This window comes from Pestalotiopsis fici (genome assembly GCF_000516985.1).
Source record: "Pestalotiopsis fici W106-1 unplaced genomic scaffold PFICI_Scf_3, whole genome shotgun sequence".
Taxonomy (NCBI): domain Eukaryota; kingdom Fungi; phylum Ascomycota; class Sordariomycetes; order Amphisphaeriales; family Sporocadaceae; genus Pestalotiopsis; species Pestalotiopsis fici.
The window spans coordinates 1,714,410-1,735,245 of NW_006917093.1; the positions used below are offsets into that span (position 1 = coordinate 1,714,410).

Sequence of the window (20,836 nt, forward strand, 5' to 3'; positions counted from 1 at the left end):
TCCCGTCTACTTGTGCAGGAGCAAGTACTTCGTAGAGTGGCATAGATACAGAGTATGCATGCTTACCTAATGACGTCATTTGTTTATACGTAGGCTACGTAACGTAGCCCCAAGCTCAGCTATAAACAGGAAATGCGCACCACCATGTCTGCTCTATGCAATATGATTCCTGCTCTGCAAGGGCATAATAAATATGCTTGACTGATGCATTTCTCTTCTGAAAATGCGCCCGGCTCCCCTGACTATTATCAAAGGTGCTTCATATCCCGTTCGTGGCTGTCCAGTGCATGCCTCCATGTAAGACAGCCTACCAAATTCTATCATGCCCTATTGTCTGAGATATCCAATCCGTGTCCATGTCATCAATTGAGTTGGCCAAGTCCATGATATCAGCCGTCGTCAATGGGTCGCCGGGGTCAATCCCGGCCAGAGTGAATGGTGGATCAAAGCTTGACGAATCTTGCGCAATGTATGCTGTAGCACTTTCTCTTGTAGTGAGCGCGCTGTTGCTGCTGCTGCTGCTGCTCGGTGACAGCTGCTGTTGTTGTTGTTGCACCCCAGGGTCACGAGATGACGCCCATGTATTGTTTTCCGACATGGTGCCCAACTCCTCCAGCAGCTTTCTCAAGTGGTCCAGTTCTCCTTTGCGCACCCGGGCTACCTGATTACCGCTTGCAATCAGATCGCCAAACACAGCATATGCTGTCATGATCCACTTGGAACCATTATCAATCAGATCAGCATCGATGGACATGGCTACGAGTACATTGATTGTCGCTGCAGAAAGTGAGTCGAGGTCAGATGGTAGAAACGGGTCTTCCCATCAAAACGTCAGCAAGTAATTCATCCCTCTCAAGCCGACAAGCTCTCGACCAAAGCCATTCAACGTACCTATGAGCGCCTGTTCTAGCAATGACTCGAGCATTCCCAGTATTTGCACTGAAGAATCTAGACACATCTGTATGATACTGTACGAAGTCTTTGACCCATTGAGTCTAGATTGGCAATCTTCTCGAGAATCTAGTCGGAGCTTGAGAAAACAGAACAGGAGCGGACGCGTGGCGAGAATGATGCACTTGAAAGAGAATTATTAGCCATTTTCAGTGTCAAGCCAACAGGGCTAGACTGACCCGGTGGTACTCGAGATGTAAATGAGCCGAAGTCCTTGATATCCCGTCACTGCGTTGTTCAGGAGACAATGGAAACCATTGCTGAAGATCTTTCTGCGCTTCAGCAATATCTGCCAATGCACTTTTGATGCCATGATGAAAACTGCGGCTGAGTTGTCCGCCGACGCCATACACATCTGTCTGATTAGCGATATCCTTTATAGCAAGCGTTCTTTCCATGACATACTGCGGTTGATGTCGGCAATCAAGTGGGACAACTTGAGCTGCATCTTTAAAGCTGTAGTCCGTGCAACAGAGCCACCAAATTCAGGGAGCTGGCAGTAGACATCGTGGCTCTGGACGGCCTGCGCGAGTCCAGCAACCGAAGCCATCTCACGATCGAGAAGATAGACAGTCCACCAGACCCGCCGGATACGTTCGACTGATTCGTTGCCGAAGCGGTCTGCCTGTATATCCGTGTTGAGGCCATAGCTCAGGGCCAGGCGCACCGCTTGGCCCATCTGGATTTCGGGGCAACCATTAGCACAAGATCAATGATTTTCTGACATTGTGTTCTGCATACATAATTGAGGGCCACAATCCGGTAGTCCAAACAGTGCAAGTATAATGCAATGCAAGTCAAGACCTCGACCGCGTGTACTGGGTGTCTCCACAGCATGATCATATTGGGCAATGACTGGAGTGCCTGTATAAAGTATTCGAGTCCAGGAGCATCCTTTCCGTGCTTCCTGACAGTGAAACCTTTCCCAAACGCTAGAATGACCATGAAATGAACATACCAGAGCTTGTCAATAGCGTCTCGGTCTGATGGATTCTCGTAGAAGGCATAAAATGTCGACATGAACGTGTCTTCGTCAAACATGTGGTACAGTTGGGCGCAATGAAACTTGACAGCGTTGATCAGATAAATGGAATGGTCGATGGCTGGGATAGTCACCGGCGAGCAACCAGCACTAGTTGGTTCCCCATCCCACTTGAGATCATAGGCATTTCCCAGGCCTTCAATATTGCGACACATGTCAGGAATACGATTTCTAAACACACGTTCGTACACCATGCTGAGAACCTTTTGTGTAAATGTCCAACTCGAAGACGTTCCCAGGTAAAAGGTCATGCCATTGCGTGCTGTCATGAAAGTCGAAGAATCAGTTGCCAAAAGATTTGTCAGAGCCGGCTCTTCACTCGTCCCTCGTGTAGAAGAATCCCCGCCGCGTTGGGTACCGCTCCGACCTTGGCTCGATGCGAATGTCTCTTCATTTTCAGGCTCAATGATGGAACTCTGGTCAAGCTCAACTGATGAGCCCGGTGTGATGGTTTGGTATTCGTGGACAGGAACATTGTTCGGGCGAGCAGCCTTTCTCTGCAGTTCATTGATGAATCTTGACCACGCAAAGTCAATCAAAGATGTTGGCATTTGGTTCAAGTAAGGAAACACTCTTTTTCCAAACAACACATACCCTTTTGTGACTACAACTCGTCTATGATGCTCATTGAAATGGCAAGTCAAATCCCGTTTCGTACAGGCATCACATGGTAGGCGTCCGCTACATCTGATTTTCTGCTTACGACAACGCTCGCAGCTTGAATCCACAGATAAATGTCAATTGAGATGATTTGCTTCGAGTGACTCGAAAAACTTACGCATTGGGTGAGCGTCTCGCTCTTGACGCGCTTCGTATTGCGCTTCTCTGCATCATCGGAAGTGCATCCGAGTACGATATAACTTTGCTTGGCAGCACGGCCCCTGTTGAATAAATTTGAAACGTGATCTAAGATCCGAACAAGGCAGACTGAGCGCAACTGACATGAGCAACGAGAAGTCGTTCAGACTCCCTGGAGAGTAGTAGTGTCGTCGAGATTGTCGACATGGTGCATCACACCAAACTACCTTAAAGTGGTCGACGATAAGCGGACCATTTTACCCCACAATCGTCGGATCGGAAGCGTATCCGGCTATGCAGGTGCGGTAAACTAACGGTGGCATCGCTGCCACAAATATCTGTGTTTGAATAAGTGATCGACACAAGTTGAGATGTGGCATTTGGCGTCCATTTGCTTACTACTGCAAACTCAATTGTGTTACAAGCATGACATGATCACGCGGGGCATGGATAAGCCTTCCTTTCTTGCCATAGCCAAATAGACTGCAAATGGCATGCCTGGTGATGATGACGGCCCCATATTAGTATACTCTCCACCAGAATACACTGGTCAGGTGCGATTCGTTGACAAAGTAATTTAACCTGACAACGATTGAGTTGTGATACCACACTCAGACGCTGCCTCATACCACGGCGGACAGTTTAGCCCATCAATATGTGACAGCGACATCCGAGAGTTACTGCCTGCGTCGACAACAAAATCCTACCACTCGGCTCGAAGTGGACATAATTAGGACAAATTGGGAGTCTCGGATTGGCCATTGAGAATACCGTATTCAAGGGACTAGATATCAGGCAACCGTCCAATCATCGCACCAGAGACAACCTCCAGTCTGTTTGAGTCCAAGCCATGAAACACAATCTTATCGATATGTTTGCATGAACTCGATGCCTTGACAGATATGGAAAAAGATAGGCTCAGATCTGATAGCAAATGCCCCCGCTGCGTATCTCGTCAAGTGTCTAGACTATCTAAACAGGGTAGCCACGTAGGTGTATCAGGTCGGATGAGCATCCGCTAGCTTCTTCCAAACATGTGTTTTGCTATCACGACCGACAACAAACAGTGCGTGGTGGCAGCCAATCAATGTTCTTGGAAACGTAAGTGTTATCTTCCTTGGTGCACTGAACCCCAGTTTTGGTCCATGTTGGGGGGTTGGGCTCTAGACGTATGAGTACAGACATGATGGCATGAGACCGAAAGCGAAATTGGTCTATATATTTGGGGTGAGGGCCACGAGTCAATACAGCAGTGCACATTGAACAACTATCCTATAACACCCAAAGAAGCTGTTCTTCATCAGTCATTCACAAATTGCAGTCATTGTGCCATCAGTCCATACACATCTTGTACCTATCAAAATGACCTCGTCAATGCTGCACTACTTTGGCTTTGGCGCCAACACGAAACCAGAAGATGGCCCTGTGGTCGACAAGCAGGAGCCCGTTCGTGCCTTGCCGGCTTCCTGGTACAGCTCCGACGACTTCTACAGCCTCGAACGAAGGGCCATTTTCTCACGCCGCTGGCTCATGATGACCCACAACTCTCGCTTCAAGGGGCCAGGAGACTGGCTTCGCTACAATGTTGCCGGCTATGATTTGATCATCATCCGTGATCGCGTGGGAGACATCAATGCCTTTCACAATGTCTGTCGACACAGGGCATACCCAGTGATTGAAAAGGAAGGACAAGGAACGGCCATGATACTGGCATGCAGGTGGGTTTTTCAAGAAACCATAATCGCCAACTTTGCTAATCTCTTTGTTGACAGGTACCACGGATGGTCGTACGGATTGAACGGCAAGCTGGCCAAGGCTACTGGATTCAAGGACATGGACAAGAGCGAAAAGGAACAAAACGGGCTCTTCCGAATCCATACCAAGATTGACAGAAATGGATTCATCTGGATCAACATGGATGCCAAGGAAGAGCCCGAGGTCAGCTGGGACGAGCACTTCAAGAACGTTGACGTGCAAGAGAGATACAAGCAGATGAATTTCGACGACTATGAGCTCGACCACACGTACGAACTCGATGGAGAGTACAACTGGAAGGCGCTGTCAGACAACTTCAATGAGTGTTATCATTGCCCGACCACACATTCCGACATACCTACCTTTCTCAACCTTGACTCCTTTGACAGCGATCTCAAGGACGGTCATGTTCAGCACCACTGCGAGTACACCCCAGAACAATTGGACAAGGGACTGAACGCGTTGAGTACCTACTACTTTCCCAATGTCTCCATGACCATCTCGTAAGTCACCAATCTCTGTCAAAAACATGTTGCTTTTCCTCAGCTAACAACGTAATATGTGACAGGCCACACTTTATGATGATACAAAAGTTCCTGCCCTCGGGATCCAAAAAGTCAGCAATGCACTATGAAGTGTTCCGCAACAAGAACTCATCCACCGAAGACTTTGAATTGATCAGCAAAATGTATGCACGAGTGATGGCCGAGGACAAGGTGCTCTGCAACAATGCGCAAAAGAACATCAATACCGGCGTATATGTCACGGGCCAGCTGCACCCCAAACACGAAAAGGCGCCCATTTTCATCCAGGGGCTCATTCGCGAGGCCGTCACGGAACATTACAAACGCGAAAAGGAGCATGGTCGGGAAATATGGCCTGCGCGGCAGCAATTGCCAGATAGCGCGACGGTCAGCATGGAAGATGTCGAGATTTGTGAGGGTCTCGCGTGCGCACCGCAGAATAAGGAAGTTCTGGCGTGGTGAGCAAGTCTGTTTGGAGATGCTTTGCAAGTCTTTTATTTGCGCTCTAGGAGTCTGATTATCTCTATCCAAATCAAACATACTTGTCAAGGCAAGAAGATCATTGTCGCTGTCCGTTCTTGTATGACACCACTTACACTGAAACCTGGTAGTATCAAGCATGACTCCCTAGAACAATTTGTGGAACAAGGCTTCACAATCAATACATATAAGCGTCCGATCAAAAAGACCCATGATCAGATCTAGCCAAGAACTTGCTCCTCCATATCTTTCCATCCACTAACCACAAGGGCGAGTCTGGGTCTGTATCGCTTCAACATCCACACCTTGATGTACCGGATACCCATCCGACCCAAGAATTGTGGGGCAACAGTTTGAATGGCAGATAGACTTCGAATGGGTACCTAGGTACCTAATCAAAACGCGATGCTATCTACATTAGATACAGGCATCATCGAGTATAACGGACAATGAGACAAATGGGAATAATGAAAATTCCGCAAGAACTCCATCCAAGTTGTGCAGTAGAAGTCACTCTCTAAAGTTCTTTTCTCCATGATGTCAATCGTGTCCTGTCACTTGCTGGTCCAGTTAACCATGGGCTACAAGGTACTTCGAGGTAGTTGGGTATTCATGATGCACTTCAGGGGGTTTATAATCCTCAATTATTGATTGGTTGTCAACAACAAATGCCCGCAATGGGTATTCACTTATTTCTTGGTGCCTTTTGGAAATATAAACTAGGTACCAATCAAGTCCCCGACCGTTCTTTAAAAAGACAACTCCGATGTACCAAAAACGCCCTGTTGTACTGGCTCAACCGGCCAATCCACTTCCGATCTGAATATGAATAATCCGACCAAAACTCCTTTCCTAGATAGCAAGTTGCGTTGAGGAACTTCCTCCGTATGCAGAAAGAAAAGGATGCTGTCAACTAGTCAAGAAAAGTCTACAGCATATCTCGGCTCATGTCATACGACCAACCACCTTCACGTCTTAGCTTGTCTCGAGCTGCAAGATCCTTCCGAATGTCATCCTCTGTCAGCCTATCTGTACCGCTCCAGTTTGCACTAGAGGTTCGGGCTCGGAACTTGTGCCATCGATCTTTGCTCTTGCTGAAAACCTCTTCCATGTTGAGTGGTGCTGGAGCTCCAAATACTCGCATGGGATCCAAGGTCTCTTGATCCATCAAGGCGCGTCGGAGAGCAGGCGAGTCAGTCCATGAAGCAAACATTTGCTTCTGCTCATCATCAGAGTATTCGTCCTCATCATCTGTGTTAATCTCTGGAAGCTCAATCTGTTCGCCGTTCTGGAAGCGGGGTGATGAGCGTGCTGCCGACTTGGCCGCAGATTTAGCGCTTGGACCGCCAACAGGTCGAGCAGGCGTCTTGTGAGCAGGCCCGGCTGGGTTGGGGGCAAAGGGAATTGCACCCTTTGCGAATTGGGCCGTGTCCATAGGGTGCCCAGGCTTTGATAACGTGTTGTGCTGGCTCGTCAACGTCGACTTGAATAGGTTCTTGGTAGCGCTCGGAGGCGCGTTCGCATATCCGCTCGGGAACATGTTCTTGGTTGCCGGATCTTGAGGTTTGACTGGCTTTTGGGCCTGCGAAAGCATAGACCCGGCGGCAACCTTCTTAAAGCCACCAGATGGGCGGACCGGGGCGCCCTTGAGGCTGGGCTGGCCCCCCGTTTCCATGTCATCTTCAAACTCCTCCGTCATGCGCATTCTCTTGCTCTCCTTGCCGTCTTGTTGCAGCGGGCGCTTAATTGTGGATTTGGGTGCATTCACGGGGCGTCCAAAGTCCTCTTGAGATTTGGGCGCCAATGAACCCAAGCGAGAAGCAGGGCGACTCGGCTGGCTGCTCTGGGAACTTCCTTTATAATCAGGTTGGCCGTTGATAGATCGCGCTGCCGGCGGCGGCGCTCGCGTTTGCTTTGCCTTTTCCAAGATAGCCTTCTTCTTCGCTTCCTCACGGGCGGCTGCAGCTTGTCTGCGCTCCTCTTCCTTTTGCTTATCGGCCTCGAGTTTGCGCTGCTGCTCCTGAAGCCGCTCCTCGTCTCTCTTGCGCTCCATCTCTGCCTTGGCGTCGCGCTTACGTTGCGCCTCCCGCTCCTCTTGCTCCTTCCTCCGTGCTGCCATCTCAAGCGCCTTGGGCCGGCTGCTTGAGGACTGTGAGCTCTTGAGGCTCTGAGGAGTAGGCCTTTGCATGGTCGCTTGACTGGCCTTGCTCTTGGGCTGCGCTTGCTGGCTCGTCACTCCCAGTGTTTCGTGCAGGCCAGAAGAAAGCGTGCTGTTTGAAGGCTGATACTGAGAGTGCTGGGATCCCATATTCACACGAATCACTGTGGGCGCCTGCTTCGCTTTGCTCATAGGCTCCTTTGTCGGCTTCATTGGTCGCTTGATCTCCCGACCCTTTGCTGCTGATGCCGGTCGTGGCACTGATGGAGGAGGCATGGAAGATGGTGCTTCAGTCATATCAACATCGGCATCTGCCTTCGTATCTGCTGCAGATCGCTCTTCTGTTTCTGTGCCATTAACTGGCTTTCGACGAGGACTTGTGCGTGTCGGCTTAGAAATTGGAAGCACCGGAGGAGGGACTGGCGTTTCAACCGGTCTCTGTTTCTTCTGAGCAAGCTCGGCAGCCTGCTTTTCCATGGCGGCAATGCGCTCCTGTTCCTTGCTGAAAACGCGAGCCTTTTCCCGTTCCTGTTCGCGGGCCTTCTCAAGCTTCTCCATTTGTTCAGCTACCCGTTTCGCTTCCTTGGCTTCCTTCTCCTTGCGCTTCTCTTCCGCCTTTTCGCGCTCAATCGAGGCCCGGGTCCTGCGGCCTTCGAGACGTACAGGGCTAGGGGGCCGGATCTGAGACTGCACATCAAATATCTTTTGAGAAAGATCGGGGTAAAGAGGCTGGGAGGTGTGTGAAGATGTCTGCTCAAGAGAGGATGTCGAAGGAGCGGCATGCAAGCCCAAGCGAATGCTGGATGGTGAGAGAAGAGATTTGCCCTCGGCGCTGATCGCAGCACTACTTGCAAGCAGTCCTTTTGAGGTTTTTAAAATCGACGAAAGCTTGTTCTTAACTTGCTTCAAGGGGCTTTCCCTCAGAGTCCGAGAGGGCGACTTTGGAGGCGCATCGAAATCAAAGTCGTCATCCTCTGCCACAGGTGCAAGTGATGGGTTAGAAACGGACATTGTCTGCTTCAATGCCAACATTTCGTCTTCATCCTGGGTCATGATTGGGATCGACGGGACGGAGGCTGACTTGTGATGACCCAAAGCACTCGTCGTTTTCGAGGGAACGACAGGCTTTTCGGGAGACTTGGGACGGATTTCGTGCTGGCGCGTCTTCGGCATGGTGAATTCACTGCCACTGACTGTAGTCTTGCCAGACACGCCTTCCATTACATCAGCGGTATGGCTCTTTGGCAGTGCGGGTCGTGGACTGAACATGTTGGATGCATTATCCGGGGTGCCTAGAGGCTCGATCCAGTCATCGTCGTCGTCATCCTCGGGGAATGCCCCCGGTGTTGCTTGTGTCTTGGGAGATGACAGCTTCGGTTTTTCTGGCGACTGAGGAGCTGTAATAACGCCCGGAGCAGCTGAAGGAGCCATAGGAGCCACGGAGGCTGCCGGCAGCACAGAATTGGCGATCGACTTGGATAGACGTGGTGGTGCCGGTTGGGATTGACCAAGCTTGCTGATCTGATCCTGTAGCCGTTGTGTGTATGTTTTGTTGTGCTCGGTAGCTGTGGCTGCCTCTTCCACCTGCGCCGGAGCCCTCGGAGCCTGAGAAACGATATCGATGTCGTCTTCATCGTCATCGTCATCAATATCCATATCATCATTCTCATCGTCGGATACTTCAGGTCTGATGTTACCGAGACTCTTTCCGCCAGTGGTTCTGTTATAATAGCTATTCCGTTTGTCAATGTGGCTAGTTCTCGAGATACGGTTTCCGATGCTCTTGTGAGTCATAGGCTCACGAGCCGGTAGTGAGGCAAAGTTCAAGCTGCTCTTTCGAACAACAGGTCTGATGGGACTCGATCCATCAGAGGCGGATTGAGATGCCTCCTCGTCCGCAGTCTCCAGGACCTCGGTCTCTTGAATTGGCTTTACTTCGACCTGTGGTGGCTGAATCGAGGATAGTTTGACTGGTGATGATTTCACAGGAGAGCTTTCTTGAGGTGAGTCCTCAACTTCATGCTGAATCGGAGAGCCCGCTGGAGTGGTGCTCTCGTGATGGCCCGGGTGGCTCTTTGGTGACGGAATCTTGTCAATGTTGGCGGTAAAGTACTGCGTGTCGAGCTCGGCACGTACAGTATCGATAGTCGCCGTGGGTTCTGGTGAGCCGCGCGCAGGTGTTTCCTGGATTTCGCGCACTGGGGAAGACACCTGGAAAGCGACATGTTCGTGGTTTCCTCTTGGGCTTGCGAGCTGCGTTGGTTCTTCAAAATCCATCTCCCCTTCGTCCACATCCATAAGCTCCTGGCTTCCGTGATATCCGGAGTCCACCATAGACACGTAATTTGAAGGTGCAACATTCTGTACTTTTGCAGGACTTGGTTGTGGAATCGGATCTGTGGCAATCTTGACCCTTGGTGCTGGGGTGCGGTCTACGATAGAAGAGCTCGCGAATGGGTTAGGCGCTCCTTTCGGGGTGGCGCTGAATATGTCGGCCAATGGCTGTGTTTAGATTAGTCAAGCAGTTCGGGCAGACAGTCGCCAGAGTTTGAACAATAAACATACCACGCGCGGTCCGGTAGGGTTGGCTTTCCGGGCAGTTCGCGGTGTCTTGCCGCGTAGCTTGCCAGGCGTCTTGAATATTTCTGCAACATGACTGAGATAGATTTAATAAGAGATCCATGGGGGTCTTTTGGGGTTTTCACCAACATTTGATTTTCGCTGAATATGTCCGCCATGTGCTCGTTCAACCACTCGAAGTCGTTCCGCGCGCTGAACGTGAACTCTTCAATCTCGTCCTGGGCAATATTTTGAGCCGACGAGCGCTCTTCTGCTATCCATGGCGCTGAGCCAACCTGCAGGCGCGCAGCTCGTTGTCCAGCCATGGTGGGCTGCTGGTAGTATTCAGCACTGTGAACAGCTCCTCGTACGTGTCAGCTCGACGGCCGACGCGTTTTGGGCGGTGGTGCAGTTAGCAAAGGGCGTCGTGGTGAATAGATGGGTGACGGTCGACTAAAGCATGGCTCAAAGGTTGTCAAAGTGGCTAGGTAGCAGCAAGCAACAGCTTGATGTCGTCTTGTGGGTTGTGTTAGAGTGATGAACAAACATTGAAGACGTGAGCGCAAGTTCTGGCAATGACCAGGGCTGCTAAGATAGGGTGTGAGCGGGCGGGCGGGCGAGCGTGGGTGTGCAATGCCGCCTTTTCATTGGGTCGGAGCCTGGAATGTAAACAAAAAAACACGCTTTGAGCTCCAAGAGCCGCTCCGCTAAATAAAAGCCCCCCCACCACAAAGCTGGACTTACCATTTGGGGTGTCTCCCGAAACGAGCCAGACATTCTCTGCACGGGCCACCGGGTCTGTACCTTAACCATTCAAGTTTCATCCCAAAGGCTATTTATTCATTGGGTGAACTAAAGCCCTGTAAGGTAGGTCCTGTTGCAAGCAACATTTGGTGCTATGGGTGAAATCCAGCCTCGGATTCCAGATCCAATTCTTAATCTTAATATCTCGCCCTTGTGGATTGGTACATCAGAATGACCAGGGTTTTGCCAAAAATTGTCTATTTTTGTGGCGTCACCAGAATTGTACACCACATCATCATCTATGATAGCAGTGGAATGAGCATGTGAAACATCATCATACGGGACTAGTTGACGGCATCTGTCGTGAAAGTCACAAAAACCAAAAGCAAAATGTAAAGGAGCTGGTTTGTCACCCATCTTCCTGATGCAGTATTACGCTCTCAAGGTCACAACTGGAACCTCAAAGATGCTCTGATTGCTCTGATGACTAGTACCTCTAACATCCGAGCAACTGCTCATGACTGTACATGAACTCCCCATTAGTCATGATCATTCCGTATTTCCGTGGCGCATGCACATATCTCCATAAGCGAAACACCAGCTTATTGCAAATCTTTGAACGCCGAATCCACGACCCTATCACAGCATAATATAAATTATGCTGTGCTGTTGGCAGTCTCTAGCTCTGCATAAACGAGGATCAATTCCTTCTGTAGAGACGGATTAGTTGAGAGAACAGTGCTACCTGTCGGTATGGTGAGAACCTACCCGCACTTTGCTCCAGACACTGGTGTCCCACACAATGTAGTATCCTTGCTCGTGTTGTGGGCTCAGCGAACGAGGCGTCATGGAGTCGTCCTTTGTCAGCCAGATCTGGAGCCTCTTATGCCATCTCCAGTTGCGGTTGTTCCTGCAATAAGCTATCAGTATGCGTTGCCATCGTTACGGGCATCGCAGACGACTCACAGCTCTGCTGCCGCCAACTGTTGCTTGACATCGCCAGGGCAGCTGTAGAAAATCCACATCAACGTCTCCTCGTTGAAACTTTGAATTTTGTTCTCCAAAGGCTGAACATTAGTCACGTTATAACACTCTGGCAATTTAAAATTCGGAATGGCTGGCCGTGGTGGCGTGTCGTTGAAAAGGGAATAGATTTGCGTCGAGATTGGCCTTTAGGCATGTCAGCTTACGGCTCACGATTTGTAACCTTTAGAACTCACTCATTGGATTGCAGATTGAGACCAAAGTGGTTTGGATCCACGCCCGTGACAGCACTCGTATAATCCGAGTAGTTGTTCATCAGCGTCCGTAGGCCTTTGATGCCCCATTTGTCGACAGGAGACATGCCAGATAAGGGGTCATGCGTCACCGGAGACTGACTCTCCTTTTCGTCACTGTCCTTGGCAGTAGGCACCTCGTTGCCAATGGCGCCTAACGACGCGCGACCTTCGGATGTGTCTTGTGCAGATGTGGGCGACGCTACACTATCTTGGCGGAAGCCCGGGGGCTTTTGTCGAGGCTCGTGGCCACTCATGGCGCTTCTGATGTCCTGACCCCGTGAAGAACCTGGATGTGTCAGCCACTAAGGTGGTAATAATGCACAGGTTTACCTACCAGGAGCGCCGGCATCGGGGGATCGTGTATCGTTTGATCGAGTATTGGCGGAAAGGGCACTGAGGAGGCCATTACCAGCTCTGTTACCGGAGATTGAAGGCGCAGGACTGGACTGGGCTCCAAAACCAAGCTGTGACATGAGGTTGGAACCTCGCTCCTGCCCAATCTCGCCGTTACCATTGCGGAATCCCCCGTTGCTGTTGTTGAGCGGCGGAAAGTCGTCGATGCTGCCTGGTTGAGGCTGCGATGCTTGTCCGGCATTGCCCTGGCCGCCAAACCGGAACGAGCCCTGATTGGAGGCGATGCGCGCAGATGAAGAGAACATGTCGTCTGGTTGACTTGGTTGGGATGAAAGAGGAGTGGACTGGTTTCTCTGAATCGGCCCCACGTTCCTGCTTCCACTGGTCGACCATAAGGACGATTGATTAGCGGACGGATTTTGAGGATTGTTCGACAAAGATGGAAATTCCCTAGATCCAAACACGTCAGTTGGGATCAATCTCGACAATACCAATCAATGCAGATGCTGTCCTCTTCCCACAAGTTTGTAGAGTGCAGGGGTTTAGAGGAGAGAAGGGAATAAGTTTGGTAGTGCAGTGAAGCTGATGACGTGACCCTTGCAAACGGAGTAAATAAAGAGATGGAGACCAAGTACCCCTTGGCAACAATAGCATACGGCGCACCGCTTGAAGAAGCCGTAGAAGCATCCGGCAATGGCAAAGCCAGACTACTGGTTGGCTGCCGTTGAACCAGCCGCTTCTTCTTGGGAACCGACTCTCCAGACACTGCCATCTTGCCGCAGAAGTGTATCGTTTTGCTGTTAAAGATCGCTCTCCTGGAGAGGAAGAGGGAGAGGAAGAGGAATGTTGATTGTTTTGGTATTGATGTTCGTCCCGTGTTCTCCTCGTCCCAACGGTGTATGCGGTTGGCCGCTGCAAGTGCTGGGTGATGGAGACGCGGACAGGTAGGAGGTGGCCAATAGTTGGGTGGGATGTGACATGAAAACACAAAGAAGAAGTTTCGACCTACGATAAATCGAGTGGTGTTGCTGGTTGAGATCCGCTCAGGCTTTGTGCGAAGCTAAGGTTTCCTCCCAATGGTCTCGCGGAATTTTGAAGGCCTGCACCGCTCATGGGCACATTTCCACCAAAAGCCCAACCACTGGCGTTATTTGCTGGATTTCAGAAAACGCATCAGTTCCAACTCTTTTTTTTTCTTTTTGGTTGTCGCATGTGCTCTACATCTGTTGTTTCCCCAGACGGAGAGAGGCTCATCATACCTAGCTTGCCGTTGGGTATCCGATTCGATACTGTCCTGCCTGGTTGTTGTGGTTGTTGCTGCCCACCAAATCCAGATGGCATCCCTCGTAGGGATTGTGATACGGTTCCTGGAAGGAGTAATGAGCATTAGCCAAAGGGTTGCAAATATGGAATGCTCAATCGCAAAGCAGAGCAAGAGACCCCATTTGCCCCTCCCCAGAAATTCGGGACCGCCAGGGCCACGGACGGACAGACAATCGGCATAATGTATTGGGCATAAAAGGGCACAAGGGGGAAGGGAGGTGTGGAACGGGTGCCGCTGAGAGTGGGAGGCTGGCACGACCGAGTGGGAGGTGGCCCAAGGCTGAGACAACGTAGGCCCTGGAGCAGCTCTAATCGCAGCTCCGTCGCAAAGCAGAGCTCAATGGCCGAGCAGGGCAGTCGCACAGGAGCGGGCAGCACATCGGAAGGGTCGAGGAAGCCGTCAAGGGGATGGTTTGAATCGCGCGAGGAGACACAATGATCGAGTTCGTGAAAGGCAAACAGCGGGGCACACGAGGCGCAACATTTGAATGGAAGCATGGTGAGTGGGAGGGTGAGGACTACCTGGACGATTCATAGTTGGGTCGCAAGGTCACTGAAAGTGTTTCTCGACAATATTCGCAAGCTCGATGGGATCGGTTTGGTTTCGGGTTGTAGAGTTCGGCGCCGATTATGATGGATATATTGTCAAGCGTAGTCTACTACTGCTCGGATGGGGGCACGTTGTGTAGAATTGTAGAACAAATGGAGCTTCATGGTCGCAATGAAGTTTTACTGGGGTTGGTGGCCACATCGGTCCTAGCCTTAGCGCTTTCCGGTTCGTGGAGCCATGGTACGTAAGGTAGTCGCTAGAGGTAATGTACACATGCTGCAGGGCAATGAGTCTGATCCGTGCACTGTTTTGCCGCTGCTTAGCCAGTCCCATGCCAGATATACTACAGCAGCCAGCTAACAATAAGACGCTTGCATGAAGACTTGCATTGATGAATATTACCGTGCGGGTCAGCCCCGATGACTCAAATTACTGTCATAAAAATCGCCAATGATATTATCTACATTTTTCATTCAGATTCTATATGAAGAGTACGCCCCTTTACAACAAGTATGCGCGGCCGCTTTGATATTTTTTTCTTTCTTTCTTAACGCGCTCGTCGACTAGCATAAACACTGTATCCGCTGGTATGCTTCGTGTGTGCTGCAAAGTTGCCAAGTATCAAGGCAGGTAATCTTGGGACCAAATATGATAGGAAGACACATATCCCTAAACATCCATGAATTGGCGAATTTGAGACTTGATGAGTCTGGCCGGTCAATTCCATATCAAGGCAGGCATGGCAAAGCTACAACAAGATAGGGCTGCGTGCCTGCTGATTTCTGTTGAAACTCAGTGCAATCGTATACTGCTAAGCACGCTTTGCTCCAATTCCGATGCCTGCAGTTGCCGACCGATCAGCACAATCTTTCCAGGTGAGCCGGCTGTTTCGCTAAGCGAAGTAGTTGGCGCATCAAATATTTCAAAGATTTCTCGAACGCCTTGCACGATCTTAACTTCTCCAGAGGTGATTCTCAGTCGAGCCTTTAGCCGATGGATCTCGAGCGGTGTACTTTGATCAGGCCCAGCACTGGGCAGTTGACCCTCCCACAAAACTGACCGAAGCCAGCCGTCCAGCATCTCTAGCTGTTCTGGCGTCAATAACGGCAAGTCGAGAGCAATGGTTGATATTGTCTTTCTAGGGTGTTAGCAATCGGTGCGATGTTGTTTTTGAAAATTTGAGCCTACCGGATCCAAGTGGCTATGGCCCTTTCCAGCAGTATCGAGCTTGTCTACTTGGTCGTATGCATGGAGATCCAAAAGAAAGCCTTCCAGCTCTGGTACAGCACTCTGAGCTGTAACATGAATCTTTGCTAGACCGTTGATGGCCTGAATACGCGCCTTGACTTGTTCTAGCTGTTCAGAGTCGACCAAGTCCGACTTGTTTATGACAATCACATCCGCATGTGAGATTTGCACATGGGCTGTAGTCATTAGCGGACCATGGCCATCATGTTCGTGGCCTTCAATCTTCCCTTGAGGGTCGTCAAGACTGCGAAGGATATTCTTGGCATCGACCAGCGTGACAATACCATCCAGATAAATGGTACTCCCCAGGCCGTCATCAACCCAGAAGAGAGGGGCAAGATTGCCCGGGTCTGCCAGTCCGGTAGTCTCAAGGAGAATGTAGTCAAACGCTCCTTTCTTCTCCATAAGCGATTCAATAGCATTGACACCGGAGTCTCTGCAATAGTCAGTCAGTTCCTAGGCTCTGTACTCCTGCAGTATGCCTCAAATTGATGTGCTGTACTTTACTGAGCAGCAGATGCAACCATTGCCGACCTCGAGCCATTCCTCTACTTGCTCGTCTCCCTTGTTGACGGTGAGCGACTTTTCAATATCAAGAGCTGGAAAATGCCATTAATGTTATATGCCCGAAAATTGGCTCGGGTTTGGGTGAATAGTACGCACAGTCTCCAAACTCGTTCATGATGACGGCAATTTTCTTGCCATGCTGAGCCGTCAATATATAATTGAGCAAGGTTGTCTTCCCAGCTCCGAGGTAACCTGTGCATCGTCAGAATTCCGATCCACGGCATTGGGAATATGAAAGCGCAGCTCACCCGTGACGATTGTAATAGGCACCTTCACTGGCTTCTGCTGAATATCTTCAGTATCCTCCCCTACACCCTGGCCAGTCTCGACTAGCTCAGGTGGCATGTCATCATCCAAATCCATGCTGGGTAATAAGGCGCTCTGTCCGTGCCTCAAAAACGAAATGGTTCGGAAAGATAAAGAAGGACTAGAAAGATTAAAGGAATATTACCACTCAGAGGGTGACAAAAAAATTTTGTCTCTCTAGTTCTTGTTCTCTTGATGTTGTTGAGACTCTCTCTGTTGGAAGCAGCAGAGCAGGTAGTCCCTTGGAATTGGTAAGTCTATATCTACTTGCATATTTATGCATCTAGATCGATGTTCAACCCACTATTGACGAATCTCCAATACTCATAGCTACATATTTGACAAGGATACCTAGTTAATATACATCTAGCCTAATAAGCTCGGGTCTTTTTTTTGCGCGCTTCCACCGTCTCCCAGCCGACTGGCTTACATTGCACCTACCTACTAGGTAGGCACCTAGTAATAAGCTTCCAGGTCTTGTGCTTCTTTGTCGCTCGATCCCAAGGCAAAGAAAGCCAATCCTGTCCTGTGCAGCCCTGGCTTGACAAACCACCCAGCACAACACGCATTATATCTGCGACCGGAACCCCCCAAGCCACGTCGCATCAATTGACCAACACTTTCTACAGCTTGATACGCGCGCGCCCAGCCGTCATTCCGTCGCATATGTCGCCACGAGCGTGGTAGTAGATAAAACACCATGGCTCTTCCACCGAGCTCTCCCCGGCTTCCCAGCCCACCTCCTCCAGCTGAGGATCAGATCGGTCCCAAATCACCCGGTGTCGACCTCCAGGCTAGCCAGATGGATCAAAGCATTGTCGATACGAATTCGAAGCGTCGCATTCACCCTGGCACAAAAGCCGAAGATATGGCTGCTGGACCGCCACTGGTGCCATTGAATGAGGTTTGTCCCTTGGCTACTACATTTGTTGGAAGCAATCTGGCCATATGTCGCTAACCTAGATGATAGCTTGACTCGGCTTTTCAGCTCCAGGAGCATCTTGCCGCTCTTCATTATCATCATACCAATGCCGGCACGCAACCCATCACCCGTCAGACTGCCTCGCAGATCGCAACGCCGCCGCCTGGCATCGACGAAACACTCTGGCTATATGAGCTCTGCCGTTTTCTCATCATGCAGTGCAACAATCTGATCGTCGGCTTCCTCTTCGATACTCCGCCGTGCTCACAGGCAACCTGTCCCGAGATGCGCGCTTCCGAGTGGCAGTTCCTCTGCGCTGTACACGACCAGCCCAAAAGCTGCTGCGCCATTGATTACTGTTGCCACACGTTGGACTGGGCTGCGAATGTCGTGACAAATCCCAAGATCTTCCCGAGTCGCTTTACTGTGCTCAATGAGGGTCATGATCGAAACGCCGTCCAGAAGAACCTGGTCAATGTTTTTAGAAGACTGCACCGCATTTTTGCGCACGCCTGGTTCCAGCATCGTGGCGTTTTCTGGAATATTGAATCGCAGTCAGGTCTCTACGTCTTCTTCAAAAGAGTATGCGATCTGAATAATCTTCTTCCTGCAGAGAACTACAAGCTCCCGCCCGAAGCCGAAGGACTGGATCCCACACCCTCAGAGAAGGAGGCTTCTCAACCAAAGATTACGGCAATTGCCAAACCGCCAGTACGGGACAATGCAAGCACCGCCCACGAAGAGGATGAACGTGAGAACAACAGTCTTCATGCACGCCGAACTAATACGACCCGGCACTCCAGCAGACCGTCTACCGGTAGTTTCGTGACTACGGTCATTGAGGAGAGGGAGGACGAGAGCTCAGATATCAATGAAAAGATGAAAAACATGCAACTCTCAGCACCCGAGACTGTGGAGGAGGCATCGGAGGTTGAGGTCCCCGTTATTGTGGATGGAGGACTGCTGAATGGACAGACCTCTGCGCCTCCACCGCAGATCCATGCCCCCCGCATCGATATTCAGGAAACGGAAGTCGAAGAGCCAAATGACAGTGAATCACATACCCAAACGAAAACCTCGATCACCAGCGAGGATAATGCTGCGCCTGAGCCTGAAGAGCCATTAGAAGCTGAAAAGGAGCAAGAAGAAGCTACTTCTGCCGACGGCGAATCTAGTGAAGCATCTGTTGAACACGTCAAGGACGTTGCAGCCGAGAACACCGAGGAACAGCCAAAGGCAGATTCAGACCCCGACCCCACAGAATCGACTGAAGGTCCAAGCGACCCAACGGATCACTCCGCTGAGGACAAGTCCTAAAGGTGTTCAAATGGCTCGGAGGAGCATGAATCACCAATCGTTCAGTGAGGCAAGGCAGGTCACCAACAAGGCAAAAAGGCAATTCGTAAAAGAGTTGCTAGAATATGGATAACGAAACGTCGCCGCTTGATCATGAGATACGAGTCTGGCCATCGTACAAGATGATGCATATAATTATTAGGCCGACAGATGGACTTGCGTGTTTGCTACGCCAGGCTGAGGGAGGTGCAAGCAGGTTTTCCAATACAAATGCCGGTGAAAACTCTGGTAGTGCGTCACTGGCAGCCGCCACGGAAGCGGAGATTCTCACTGTATAGAAATACTCGCCGTTCTCTAGGCCTAATGGTCACAAGTTACAAGACATTTGAACCAAGGAATAAGGTTCATGGTATTATGTACAATAGGCACCAGGTGGGTAGTCATTGGTTATTGGCCGGTTGTGCTCGAGTTGGAAAGAAGCTGCCCCGAGGTCGGTCTGAGCTACTCAGACCGTGTTTAGCTGGATACATGGCTACTCTAGCATTATGCCAGCAGCCATGGCGTGCAAAAAGAAAGACATGATTGAGACGCCTTGATGGCCATGGTACGCACTAATGTAATATGATATAAGCGTACCAGCAACTACAATCAACAGTTTATACACAAGAGTGATTTTTCTGTACAAATATCTGTGCATACTCGTTATATTCGTAAATTGGCCCTGCAGCGTCGTCCTCTTTGTCTCCTATGTATACGAGCATTGGCTGCTGGTCAGCCTCGCGCATTAAGTGTAGTCACTTCACGACACGCAACAAGATTTCCGAATATAGGTATTTAGTAAATTTTACATAGGGCACCCGGGGAAGTGTTTCATGACCATAAATAACACACGCCCCCTCCCCCCAACAAAAAAAAAACACCCAGTCCCAGGAATTTGCACATGCCGTAGATCGCGCATTCGCTGCACATACTCAGCCGCACCGTGCCGAAGGTCTTCAATAACGCAAACAAGGGGGTGGTGTAGGCAAAGGCAAGGGACAAGAGAGGGAGAAGGAAAAAAAAAAGCCACCCGTTTTACGCAACTTCCCGATTGGAGATGGGGGAAGGGGAAAATCGCAAGAGATGCCGTTTACAGCCATTTGCATCCTTTCGGGAGAGGATGAGAGAGACTGGGCGGATTTTTTGTTGATTTGTCTTGGTTCTTCGGGATTTGAGAAAAGAAGAATTCAAAAACTATTCGCAAGGCTACGAATTCTTTCAATGTTTTCCCCCCGTCGGGATGGGCTATTTAGAAACATTGAGCGACGGGCATGGGGGGGGGGCCACCGGGCCGCACACCGAGGTGGAAGAAAGGCGCCTCCTTCGGGATTTGGTTGTGGAAATGAGCGGCACGGAGAAAGGAAATAACAACAGAACGATGGAATAGGAAAAGATACCTCCTAATCAATTGGTCAAGAAAAATTCTCAAAGTACAAAGGAACATTACAGAAAATGCGTTAATGATCAACATCACAATGGAACCTCACTTCACAAAGATATCAAAAATTGAAATGATTATGTCCATCATTATTTATATACCGCATAAGGGTAATACAAACCCGATGCTTTGATGTCGGAATAGTAGAGTATAGTACACAATATAGATGATTCTGTAGCGCTCAATCATCTACATATTTGTAGGGGGAGCGGGTACACCTGGTACCCGTTGCTGCAATACATTGAGATTTTATGCTTGTGCAAAGGTCTTCGAAGGTTGTGCTGCCGTAGAAAACACGACGGGGGCATCTTATAGCCTATTTCGCTGCATCGTCGGGGATCTCGTGTGACCCAAAGCTTATTGTCCACGTCGTGTACCACGAAGCGGACCGACGAACCCGTATGCGCGGCTTGTAGTAGAAATTGCAATGACTAGGTCCGGGGTGTCCTTGCCAAGGCTGCGCGGCTCTTTCTCAAATATTGTGGTCTCGGATCTCGCTTGG

At 50.1% G+C, this 20,836-nt stretch overlaps 6 protein-coding genes across 6 annotated transcripts; 2 read left to right on the forward strand and 4 right to left on the reverse strand.

Moving 5' to 3' along the window:
* Window positions 1-307: 307 nt before the first annotated feature.
* PFICI_04659 (uncharacterized protein) lies at window positions 308-2,544 on the reverse strand (the record flags this gene model as incomplete). Its single annotated transcript, XM_007833240.1, has 5 exons — window positions 308-816; window positions 892-1,075; window positions 1,131-1,306; window positions 1,357-1,630; window positions 1,693-2,544. 5 exons carry the CDS (start codon window positions 2,542-2,544, stop codon window positions 308-310), a joined length of 1,995 nt encoding a protein of 664 aa, XP_007831431.1.
* A 1,609-nt stretch (window positions 2,545-4,153) lies between these two features.
* On the forward strand, window positions 4,154-5,532 carry PFICI_04660 (uncharacterized protein; the record flags this gene model as incomplete). The annotated part of the gene is made up of 3 exons (XM_007833241.1): window positions 4,154-4,509; window positions 4,564-5,049; window positions 5,115-5,532. 3 exons carry the CDS (start codon window positions 4,154-4,156, stop codon window positions 5,530-5,532), a joined length of 1,260 nt encoding a protein of 419 aa, XP_007831432.1.
* A 946-nt stretch (window positions 5,533-6,478) lies between these two features.
* PFICI_04661 (uncharacterized protein) lies at window positions 6,479-10,593 on the reverse strand (the record flags this gene model as incomplete). The annotated part of the gene is made up of 3 exons (XM_007833242.1): window positions 6,479-10,210; window positions 10,274-10,364; window positions 10,418-10,593. 3 exons carry the CDS (start codon window positions 10,591-10,593, stop codon window positions 6,479-6,481), a joined length of 3,999 nt encoding a protein of 1,332 aa, XP_007831433.1.
* A 1,074-nt stretch (window positions 10,594-11,667) lies between these two features.
* On the reverse strand, window positions 11,668-13,986 carry PFICI_04662 (uncharacterized protein; the record flags this gene model as incomplete). Its single annotated transcript, XM_007833243.1, has 7 exons — window positions 11,668-11,721; window positions 11,780-11,921; window positions 11,978-12,181; window positions 12,232-12,577; window positions 12,626-13,095; window positions 13,655-13,799; window positions 13,905-13,986. 7 exons carry the CDS (start codon window positions 13,984-13,986, stop codon window positions 11,668-11,670), a joined length of 1,443 nt encoding a protein of 480 aa, XP_007831434.1.
* A 1,324-nt stretch (window positions 13,987-15,310) lies between these two features.
* On the reverse strand, window positions 15,311-16,696 carry PFICI_04663 (uncharacterized protein; the record flags this gene model as incomplete). Its single annotated transcript, XM_007833244.1, has 5 exons — window positions 15,311-15,652; window positions 15,707-16,202; window positions 16,269-16,365; window positions 16,430-16,525; window positions 16,582-16,696. The coding sequence occupies 5 exons, from the start codon at window positions 16,694-16,696 to the stop codon at window positions 15,311-15,313; spliced, it is 1,146 nt and encodes a 381-aa protein (XP_007831435.1).
* Window positions 16,697-17,339: 643 nt separating this feature from the next.
* On the forward strand, window positions 17,340-18,878 carry PFICI_04664 (uncharacterized protein; the record flags this gene model as incomplete). Its single annotated transcript, XM_007833245.1, has 2 exons — window positions 17,340-17,543; window positions 17,610-18,878. The coding sequence occupies 2 exons, from the start codon at window positions 17,340-17,342 to the stop codon at window positions 18,876-18,878; spliced, it is 1,473 nt and encodes a 490-aa protein (XP_007831436.1).
* Between the last annotated feature and the right edge of the window lie 1,958 nt (window positions 18,879-20,836).